The 12,039-nt window shown below is 36.0% G+C and overlaps 1 protein-coding gene across 1 annotated transcript in view; it reads left to right on the top strand.

Annotated features, from left to right (window-relative positions):
* Window positions 1-12,039, top strand: part of ITGA8 (integrin subunit alpha 8) — a 113,644-nt gene that overhangs the window by 45,033 nt on the left and 56,572 nt on the right. The window contains exons 16-20 of the mRNA XM_030944060.1: window positions 6,302-6,357; window positions 6,945-7,099; window positions 8,262-8,399; window positions 8,856-8,923; window positions 9,884-10,031. Coding sequence (XP_030799920.1) covers window positions 6,302-6,357; window positions 6,945-7,099; window positions 8,262-8,399; window positions 8,856-8,923; window positions 9,884-10,031 — 565 coding nt within the window. The remainder of the gene's footprint in view (window positions 1-6,301; window positions 6,358-6,944; window positions 7,100-8,261; window positions 8,400-8,855; window positions 8,924-9,883; window positions 10,032-12,039) is intronic.

Below are 12,039 nucleotides of genomic sequence, written 5' to 3' on the forward strand. Positions count from 1 at the left end.
CAAATACATAAGATACTGTTTAAAAGTGGAAATCATAACAAATGAGGAAGCTAAAATCAAAACAGAGCATAAACACATGCAAGTTGAGTATAAAATGCTAGTAAGTCTTTCCAGAGACTCTGTGAGGAGCAGATTTCTAAGATGTAAAAACATTAGAAGCAGGAAGCCTGCCAGGAAGTGGGCTGGACAAAAACAATATTAAGGTGTAAAGGAGGACTCCAGAAGATAACATGAATGCATAAATTTTGCACTACTTTTAAACCAAAGATGGTCAGAGGATTTCCTCACACTGGAGACATTCTTTATAGGAGATGAGTCCTAAAAATCATCTCAAATGTAAGATTCAGCAAGAGAATCTTAAACAATCTTAAAAATTAATTGATAAATATGAACTGTAAAACATAATCATGAGAAGCATTTTATTTAAGAGCCATGGAGGCTCTTAAAGGAACTAAACTCTGATACACTTAAACCAATAAATATGTGGGCTTCCAAAGCATATGGGATGGAGTTGTCAAGAGATTTTTCACTCTTGAGCTGTTCTTTTACACTTTATGGACTTCTCATATTTTTTATCATGTTCCTCATTTCTACATCCAGTGTAGAAAATTGCCCATCTACAGAGCAATGTAGAAGGCACTTGGTGGAACTATGCAAACCCAGAACTTTACAAAGCTTTGGCCTTCTGGATTTTTTTTTATTCAATTATCTTTTGTTTTAATAGTAGATATAAAAATAATGAAATACAGATATTTGGTTGAAGCATGTTCATCGATCCAAATTATGTTGTTTCACCACTCCAGATTTTAAAACTTTTAAAAAATGCTTAATGTCATAATAGAAAAGACTTTGGAACCGTAACAGTTAACAACAGGTATTGAAAGAAAAAAGGTGTTTTTTTTGCACAAGAGGAAGAAAAGCTCTCTTAAAAAACATTCTTGCTCTGAGATATTGTTTAGAAAAGGAAGGAAGAAATGCATACTCCTTTAACACATTTTTTTTTTGTTTTTTTTTATTTCTCCGCTACAATAAGCCAGGAGTTTGGTTCATATCTACAAGAGCTTTAATAGGAGCATAATTTAATTTCTGTCTGCTTTATTCTAAAATAACGTTCCCTAAAGATTTAGTTCATGTTACGAAATGACTGAAGAGCAGCTGCTATTTTCCACACTGTCATTTTTTTTCCTTAGTTGATATAAGCTTGTATAGTACATATGAAAACAATTAGTAGGGAAACTCCAACAGGCAAAGAATTCCTCACTCCCATGGGACAGATTTCTGTGTCTCTTAGCCAGCTGTGCAACTTGTATAAAACTCTACTGACTGACACGGCAAAATTAGAATGAAAGGAAACCTCCTACCAGAAAAGCTTCAGGAAGTGTGTGTGCATGAATAATGTGGATTATTGTACGTTTCCAAGTATTAGGAAAATATTATTTCTGCCATGATATAAATTGCAAAGCTGAAGCAGCAGAGGAAACATGCACAAAAAGTCATTTTTATGCACAGCTCAAGGAGAATTGTCTGAACTTCTGGAAGCATATAATTCGTTCTCTGCTGTGTGTAAAATGTGGCTGTTTCTGAGTTCCCAATACGAGCAAATCTGTAACAAATTCTGCAACTTTTAGGGTATTAAAGAATATGGAAAAAGAGTTTATTTTTCCCCTAAGTGTGAAAGATGCAAGTTAATATCTGTAAAAGGAGGTAAATTAATTAAATGTTTTCATTTTTCAAAACCTCTTTCGAACATAATGTGATTTGTTATGTTCAAGATTGGGCTCTAGCTGTCAGGAGGTCTAATTTATCTATGCACTGGTATTTTTATTACCAATTGAGGTCTGATTATCCTCAAGCTACCTCATGTATTTGTTCTTAAATTGCATCTACAAAAGCTTTTTACTCACCTCTCACTGATTTAAGGTGAATATTGTTAATTCTATTTTGTACAGGAGCAATAAGTGACAGAAGTTACCTGACTTACCAAAAGTTGCATAGAAGTGTCCAACCATGAGAAAAAGTAAAATTGTAGCATACAGTGTAGAATATATTTTGTATATAGTATATATATGTTTATATTTCTTTTTTTATATTTGTAGATTATATCTTTTTGTAAGTGCTTCTCATGTTTGGATGTCTGATTTGAAATGTAGGCTTCTGTAAACCCAGTAAAACCAGAAGCAGAGAGCTTGAAATTTCTGATCTTCAAGTTCCTACTATCAAAAAATACTTGGAAAAAAATGTAGTTCCTTTATCTCCAAATTTCTTACTAATAAAATAGTAATAAAATATTTATAGTCTTGTATCAGCTAGATTCAGTAAATGAGACATTTCTACATACACTTTAAAAAAAGCTGAATACAAAATTTCTGTCAAAGATATAAACTCCCAAAATAATATTTCAGCAGTTCATAGCTGCATAATTTAAGCTATGTTTCTACTTTTGCTCCTTTTCTACTGCTGGTATTTTCTTTTCTCATTGACCTAATTTGAAGGAGGATGTGGTTGGTGCCACATGGATGTGGACCTAGGGGCCGTTGTTGAGATGAATTTGTGTGAGATTTTCCAAAGACTGTTGGCCAGCCTGACCCCATGGGTGGAACAGCAAAGCCATATGGCCAAGAGTCAGAAGATGAATACCTCACTCCTCAGGGGTGGTCAGAGGGGGTAGACAGGTTGTGTCACTTGCCACCCACACAGCTGAGGTGCTGTACAGGAGACCTCTGTGCCAGGTTTTAGCTTCAGTAGCCCTAGAGACATCCAAAGGGCAGTCACTTGTTTTATCCAGCAGCCCTAGTGCTCCTGCAGCCTGGCCATGCAATGTAGCTTAGCCATGAGATGCCTTCAGCATTAAAACTCTGGGCTGGTCACTGGATTAGACTTGGCATTAACAAAATCTAAAAGCAGGACAAGTGTTAGAGCATCGTAATAGAAGTGTATTGATTTGCTTTTACACATTGTACTTCAAAAAGGAAACAGTTTAAATGTTGTTCATTAGTAAACAATAACAGCTTCTTCTCTTCCGTGGAGGTTTGTAACCTTGCAGGTTGGGTATCAGCCTCACACAGAATGGAAGCCCAGAACATTAAAGCTTACACTGCCTTTCTGCTAAGGCATTTTCCATTCTTTCTCTCCATCTGCAAGCCTGGGTGCTAAAGGAATCGTTAGCAATGACAAATGACATCTGGTAGGATCTGCTAACGCCTTGCTTTTCACTTCCTGAAGTAAGTTTTCTATTTTTTTTCAGCTGCTAGAGTAGCCATAACAAAATAATTTCTTTCTGGTACTAAATGCAGTCTAGAAAATGTTATACATAGGTAACTAACTTGTCACCACTTCTGGTGATATTAGGTAATTTTATTTGGGTTAACTTTTGAAGAGACTGCTCCCATCTGTGCCGAGAGTAATTTTGAAAGAGGAATGTTTTCGATTGTCTTGTTCTTGTAAAAATAATTTCTATCTACCTGAAAAACATAAAATTATTTTAAACAAATTGCTTTGTCGCCCCAAGATTGTCAGGAAAAGCTCGTGTGTTCAGTTTGAAGGCACTCCCTCTATTTTGTAACTACATTCAAATTCTATTCAAAGCATAATCTCATAGTGATGACAGACATAGCAGAATAAATGTGATGTAGAGATCTCTTCAGAGAGATTCATAACACATAAAAAGTTTGTATGCTTCAGGATGATGGACTACTTCCCATTTTTTCTTTACTTGCTGGAGTTTTCTTCCTTTGATTGTTAACTGTGTTGTTTGGTTGATTGCCCCTACAAGCAAGCTCCAAAGCTCAGCTATTTTATTTCTTACTGTGCATAGGAGTCAGATCTCAAATCTCTATAAATCCTTTAGAGTCCTGTCCTCTTTTGTAGTGTGTCTTTCCCTCTGCTTTTTTTTCTTGACACTAAAACATCCCTCAACATCTCCCCAGCATTTTCTTGTTGGAGTGATGAGCGAATCTAAATTCATCTAGGTTTGCAATTGAAATCTTTGATGTCTTTAGCACTATTTCTGAACTAAATAGCAAAATCACAAATGTGTGGCAGAATTCTGCTAAAACCATAGTCTTTCCTCTTGTGTGGCCAGAGTGTGGGAGGTTATCCACTCCAGATTTTTGCTTTTTTGCTCTGCCATTCCCTTTTTGACATGCTCTGCCTGGAGTGGAAGGAGTAAATCTTGCCTCTTACAGTAATTTTTGAGAACATTACTTCAGTTATCAAATATGTGTTATGAATTATTCTGTTCATTGCAGTAAATAAAGCATACACTGAAATTGTTCTGTTTGACAAGTAAAGCATTCCAAGCTGCATTTTTGAACACAACCTTTTTCTAAACATGATAGGGCAAAATTTCTGTGACTCCTCCAAAGCAAGATAACTGAGTTTAATACAATGGCAACTCTTGAGTTTACATCTGAGGAAATACTCTCTTACACTCTGACATGTGGGGCCTGTGAAGTCTGATGTCTAAATTGCATTCGTGCAATTACACAAGATTTCCTCATTTTTGTTATTTTGTCCTTGTGTATTTGGAAATAATTGGTTCTTCCTGTATTGACTCATAATTGTAAAGAAGAAGGAATATGAAAAATTTGCATTTTCTGCATGGACTGGAATGACTATTTGAAGGCTACAGTTTAGCAGAGATTAATGACATTATGCCATTCTTGTTCCTCAAGAAATAATGAAAGAATTTTCCATTAAAGTCATGGGAGTGACACATATGCCAGATGTGGCAGTTTCATTACATCTGCCAGAGGGAGCAGACATGCAATTAGAATGGGATTATGGGTTGGTTTAAAGGTTATGTTAGTGGTTTTTTATCCACTGCATTGGAACATTATTATACAGTATAACAGTAGTGAGGAGATCAAGATCAATGAATAATGCAATTTTTTTTATTTAATTTAAGCTGATTTTAATGCTGACCCACAGTTTCTTTTCCATATACAAACAAAAACATTTTATGAAGCCATGAAAATTTTCATTAAGAATCATTGGTAACCAGAAGCACTTGCAAGAATCTATCACCTGAGCAATTTTGTTACATTATACAGGATTTCATTAGGAATTATGGTATGCAGAACTAAGTCTATGTGGCAGATGACAGCAGAAATCAAAAATCAAGAACATCTTTCCAGTGACAGATTTCTTGTTTTGTCACTTGTCAGTGAAGTACGCTCTGCCAATTGCATCAACAGGCATAATTAATACTGCTTCTCATACCATCTAGAGTAATTTGTGAAAACTTTTTCAAAATGCAATTCAGTTAAATATTTATAAAACTTGCATAGATTCCTTACAAAGTGAAACTTGTCTATAATCATTACTTTTTTAGTGTTCTTTAAATTAATTTTTATATAAGTTAAAAGTTCAGATTAGAAGATATCAGCCAATACAGCTATAAAAGGCTTCTCCTGTCGGTTGTTGAGTATAACTGGTGTTGCCAGTCTTGCACAGAAGTATTTCTTATGGAAAAGGACTCTCCTATGGTTGAGGTGACATTTGTATAATAGTTACAAATTGTAAGTTGTGATGTGAGTATTTCTAGGCTCAAAAGAGCTTGCTATACATTCAGAACAGGAAAATTAAAAACAATTAACTTATGTTGTGTTGCTTTTTGTAGAATACATTGCTTTAGCATACTAGATAAAGAACATGAATCACCAATTTCCCTGTGCTTTGATTTAGGTCATGTAAGTGCCACTTTCTGCAAAACTTGGCTAATTAAATGCAGTACAGTTTGGTTAGTCTGATGCCAGAAAGATCAAACTATTTTGGTTTTGTATTTGGAATTAATTGTAGCCTGTTGAAATAGTGAAAATCTTACAGTAATGCCAGTGGAACATATTGGTATCCCAAGTGCTTTAATTTGCTGGAAAAGGGCTTGAGCATTGACAATATGCTCTAAGATTTTTCTCATTTGACCATGATGAACCAGAAAGTATTTCTGCAGACAGCCTCTCGCAAAGGTGGTTTTCTAAACTTCAGCATAAAAAATCCAGCTTTGGCAATAGTGTCAGAAGGGTCATCTCCATGGACTCACTCAAGAACTGCTGGGACCAGAGAATCTTCTCCATACCTTTGCCAGGAAGTATTCAGAGGCTATCTTCTGTGATTATTAGAGAAGCCTAGAAGACTTCCTGGCATAATTAGGGAATATCATTGGTAGCTAGATACAATGTCAGTTAACATCTTTTTAAGCAAATGGAAGTAAAACTTAAAAGAAATTATTTGGGAACTGCTGATTCCCAGGTCAGTCCATTTTCTGCTAATAATGAATTACTTCTCCTTTTTTTATATGTAGCTTCACTGTAAGAGTCTGTGCAGATTTTGAAGGTCAAAGTATTTCAGATGAGATAGGTAAGAAATATTTTCTATTGCTGTAATTTACTCTATTCCTGCTCCATTTCAAATGTATTTTTTCCTACACTTGGAAAGACAATATGAGTGAGATCCTCCTAAGGCAAGAAAATGCTGTTTAAAAGAAAGTAATTATATATATATATATATATATATATATATATATATATATGTATATATTTAGAGAGAGAGAGAGAGAGAGAGAGAGAGAGAGGTGTGTGTGTGTGTGTATAAATGTAAACCTTTTATTACTCACTTAAAGGATTTTTGTTTCAGTTTAAGTCATTTTCTAAATAAAACCAAGAATGTACCTTGTTGGAGAATGTTCTGTTTTGGAAAAATATTAAATTAAAGGGACACAAGTCCTGTGCACATATGATCTGTCAATGAAATAAGAAAGCTTAAATTATACATCCTGCATAATTTGGATCAAAACCTAGTGGACTTTTAAACAGACAGGCAGCTAAAGCATGGATTAGTTTTTCTTGGAAGACTTGCTTAGGTTAATTAATTATAATACAGAATGAATTCCTTACTGTTTTATTTCTGTTAAATCAATAACTAATTTATTTATTTGTATCCTTTAGTGCTGAAAGGTGAATTGCAGTTAGATTCATTGAAACAGAAAGGAGCTGTTAAGAGGACCCTCTTCTTTGATTACCATCAGTCACATCACTACTTCTCCATTGTGATAGAAAGACAGAAACAACTCCATTGCCAGGACTTCCTTGTTTATCTCAGAGTAAGTTGTTTGAAATATTTTGGACTTTCATCGTTGTTTGAGTGGTACCAGGGATTTAAAGATAGTAATAAAAAGGAGCCACTGGAAAAGGAAGAGTAATTTCCAAAATTACAGAAATGGGATACAAGATAGATTTCATTTGTATTTTCAGTATGTCCAGAGAATTCTGCTACCTTGAAAAATTCCTTGTGTAAATCTTTGGCTCATCTTTTGTCTATATAAGTAGAAAAGAAAGACTGGTTTTGAAGACTGTAGATTTTTTCTGTGTAAAAATACATTAATTTCACACTGTTCTAGAAATTCTGATCAAATACTGCATCTTCTGATACAAAAATGCAAGATTGCTTTCCATTTTTGGTATCACTTTTTAGGTTTTTTTTTAGTATTCACAGTGCAGTAATGAACAAATCATGTTAAATATCATGCCAATTTAGGTTCAAAAGATTTTAAAGGAGTCTTACCAGAAATATTTGCCTAAAATTCATACAGTTTTAAAAATGTTTTAAAGATTTTTTGAAATGTTTTTAGAAAAACTAAAACTATGAAATTGAAGTTGTAAAGGAGAAAGGATCAACACTTCCTCACTTGCAAGTGGGGTTACCTCATGCAATTCAAGTAGATTATTCCAAGTCTGATCCAAGAAATGCAGTGGGAGGTGAAATGGCAAAGTTTCAAGCACTATGTAAGGACATATCTAGACAGTAAAGGTGGTTGAATTTTACCATTGCTAAGTCTTATAAATTCTTAGTTATGGTACAAACCAGCAGTATTACCTCCACAAATCCACACATGCCCTACCTCTATTTCAAAAGGAAGGAGGGCAGTAGCTGACAGGAGTTGGTTCTGTGTGTCTCTCTTAAACAGCTTCATTTAGGCTAATACTTTGAAAAATTTCTGAGTCTACTCAGCTCAGCCAGCTTCTTCCAGATGTGGGGCTGTGGAGGCAATGTGTTCTGGGCATTCCAATTACTGGTGAGTCACTTTGCTTTCCTAATGACACCACGTGCAGCCAGAATTTGGCCAGTATCTGTCAAAGAACCATGTCTTACCTTCAATAAAGACTACATCTTTACCTTCAGGAGTCTGAATCTGTTGTCTTACTGTACCAACTGAAATAATCATAGTAAACCATTGGTTTTTATTATGTGATTATTACTCACAGGATGAAACAGAATTTAGAGATAAATTATCTCCCATCAATATAAACTTCAATTATAGTTTGGATGAGTCCAGTTTTGAAGATAGTTTGACTGTGAAGCCAATACTGAACTATTACCAGAAAAACTCACTAGCAGAGCAGGTATGAGTTTTGCATGTCACATTTTCTGTATATAATCATGAAAGCATTTACAAATATTATGCGTGTCATCTTCCTTAAAAGAGAAAGCCAGAAATTAGATGACAGGGATTTAATTAATACAAAATGTAGATTGAGCATAAAACTAGAACCAACAGGCCTTTCAAGTATCTCCAAGACTTTCTTGTTTTGATTGCCTTCTAGAATATGTAAGCCAAGTTAGTGTGGGAAAGGGCCTGAAGATTATATTGTTCTGCTAAGGACATATTTGACCATCTAAATAGTCTCCAACCTCTGACTACCACATGAAAAGGAACTTACAGAAAGAATAAAAAGATTTAATTCAGTAAAGCAGTGCTAGTGGTATTTAAGACAGGTTAGCAATATTTAATGAAGTGATTTGGACTTTAAGGCATGTAGTAACTGTATTATATTTTTTTTTATTTTGCAATGATACAGGCTTACATTCTGGTTGATTGTGGGGAGGACAACTTATGCATTCCTGACCTGCAACTTTCTGCAGTGCCGTAAGTGAAATAAAATATATTATGCTGTATATAAAAAGTCCAGACACTGCTAACTGTTGCAACAGAATGATGTAGAACACAGTTCTGTTATTTACTGTAGCTAATCACTCTTACTTGACTTCCAGATTTTAATTTGTGCATCCATTTCAGCTATAAAACCAAGAAATGGAGAAATATACTTGCAAACCACATTCATCATGTTTAATGGTTATCTTAGAAAATATAGTTTGCAGGTGTTTGTTAGAGTGGCTCTAGTTCTCTGAAAACCAAGAACTAGAGTTCTGATGATACAAATGATACAAATTGTTGTTCATAGGAGATTTCAAGTTTTTTATTTCAGTGTGCCAGTGACTTTGAACTTGGACACAATTCTCCTGAATTCAATATACAGTGAAGTAAATTAATCTCAAAATAAAATTTTCAAAACATGGCAACAGTGTCTCCTGTGGAGGGAGAAATATGCCAAGCAGGACAAGTGGGGAATGTCTGAGAGTTACCTGACTCTCATCAAATCAGTCTGTAGCTGTGAACAAGGGCACAGTGCCATTGCAGGTCTCAGGAGAATTTCTGTCATTGTTTGTATTACAATGGATATGAGATAATTACCACCTTTGTCTCCTCCAGAAAACAATGCTCATGAGACCCCTGTGGCAAGTGGTTCCTCCACTAAATACTTCTTGCTGTTTAGAAAGTAGTCAGGCTCTGAAATTTTTTACCAGTTACTTTCAAGTTTTGTGATAGTCCATTTTGGCCACAGTGGTGTTTTCTCTTAACCTCTTTTCTACCCAGGTGCTGGTATACTTTTTCATGCAGTCATTTTTATAGAAAATGTTTTATTTTTTGTTCACAGAGTGTTTTCCAGAGCAGATGCTCTGAGAGCAAAATGTCCTTCTGCTTTATTCAAATGTAAATCCTAACTGTGCATGTTTTAACTCCTGACAAGTAGTGTATTCTCTACAGGGATACAGATCAGCTAATAATTGGAGAAGAAAACTGTGTCATGCTCATAATAAATCCAAGGAATGATGGGGAAGGAGCCTATGAAGCTGAGCTACATATAAAGATTCCACCCGAAGCAGATTACACTGGGGTTGAACGCAACAACAAGGTAAAGTAAAATCAAGATGTTAGTGATCTCAAAGGAGACAACTGAGAGCAAGGATAACCTACATAGGCTGTACCAGCTGAAAGCAGCACATAAAGAGGTTCTTTTCAGGAAGGGAGATTCCATCAACTCTCGGCTATCCTTGCTTACACAGCTCAGGGCAAAGGTAAGCCAGGCCTCCAAAATATGGGAAGGACAGGACCATTCTGTTCAGACCCAGCTCAGGTTCATTCCCATTAACCCAGCTCCTTCCCACTAACTTCTTTATAATACTACACAAATATTGTCACATTTCTTCTAGGAATAGAGGTATTCACATACCTATACTTATTCACAGTTCCTATGTTCAGATTTTGAACCAGTAAACAATACCAGTAGCAGAAAGTAATAGTGCCAAATTCCCTTAGTGCTTCCAGCCTGGGATCCCATGGTACCAACCGCCTGTCAGAGCCCTGCTGACCCCCAGACACTTGGACACTGCTGTCTCCCCTCACAGCACACCAGTGTTTTACCATTATTAAGGGTGTCCCAGTCTCCAGTATCCTGAATAGTTGGACATTACTGCAGTATAAAATTGACAAAGTTGCTTTCCCTTGTTGTCAATTCTTTCATGTTATGAATGGACCAAAAATGCAATTAAAATGTAAAATGTGCCAGTGTTCACAGAAGGACTAATGTTGACTGAAATCCTGCTGAGCTGTACTGAACATTCAGTGTTTTTCCTTTTTGGGTCTGTTTGTTTTTTTAAGAGCAAAGATGAAACCCTACCCTGCAAACAAGCAGAGCGCTCATGTATTCTCTGTAGGACAGCAAGTCTGAATTGCCTCATCTGCACATATATCTCCCAGGCTGTTGCAACATGAGCCTGCTTTTTTCTGTTAGTGCCTGGAATGTTCAAAAGGGCCTCAAGGGTGAGAGTGGGAGAAAGCAAGTTAATTTCCTTTCTGAAGGCAAATGTTTTTAAGGAAGCTGAAAGTAACTTACAAGGTATTTCCTTATTCTCCTTCTGTCAGTGACTTTATTAATGGGCTTCTAGCCTAGTTTGAAAAAAATTCCAAGAAGAGGTAATGCTATCATCAAAGATGATAGAAATTCTCTGCAACCTCACCTCTCAGAAATATATCTTCAAGACACCAGCCTTTTCCTGCTGCCTGTTCCTTTTGTTCTCCTAGCAAAGCCACTGTTTTTTTTGGACTGTAATCTACAATACTAAAGTTCTCTTTAACATGCTACAAATGGTTACCTTTTTCCTTTGTTCCTCTTTAGAAATCTTTTGCTATTCTTTTGGATGTTACCAAGGTGTCAGAGGAGGCACTAATTCCAAACCCCAAGCGTGTATTAGCACATATCTATTTTAAGGACCTGGGGGTGGGAGTAGACAAGAGGCTGGACATAGTTGTCAATGTGCACTCCCAGCCCAGAAAGTCAAATGTGTCCTGGGCTACATCAGCCTTCCAGTACCTGAAGGGAGACTAAAAGAAAGACACAGAGAGACTTCTTACACTGCCATGTTGTGACAGGACAAGGGAGAATGAATTCAAACTGAAAGAAAGGAGGTTTAGATTAGATACTAAGAAAATTCCTTGGCTGTGAGGGTGGTGAGGCACTGGAACAAGTTGTCCAGGGAAGCTACAGATGCCCCATCTCTTGAAATGTTTAAGGCCTGGTTGGATGGAGCAGCCTGGTCTAGTGGAAGGTGACCTCTCCACAACAGGGAGGGTGGAATGAGATGATTGTTATGGTCCCTTCCAATCCAAACCATTCTCTGGTCTGGACCAGAGGGAAATCATTCAGAGCTTTTTACCATTATGGGAAAAATTTCATTCTATAGTGCCAACACAATAGACTCATGGAGAAAGGAAGGAAAGATCTGGGTGCTTTGGAAGAGTAAAGAGAAGTTAGAATAGGTTGAGAAGAAGTTTTAAAGTTAGAATACTTTTTCTTTTGAAGACAAAATTTTAAAAACCCAGGAAGCACAATACAACTACTTCATTCTTTTCAGATTTTGGGG

Source organism: Camarhynchus parvulus, chromosome 2, assembly GCF_901933205.1.
Source record: "Camarhynchus parvulus chromosome 2, STF_HiC, whole genome shotgun sequence".
Taxonomy (NCBI): Eukaryota; Metazoa; Chordata; class Aves; order Passeriformes; family Thraupidae; genus Camarhynchus; species Camarhynchus parvulus.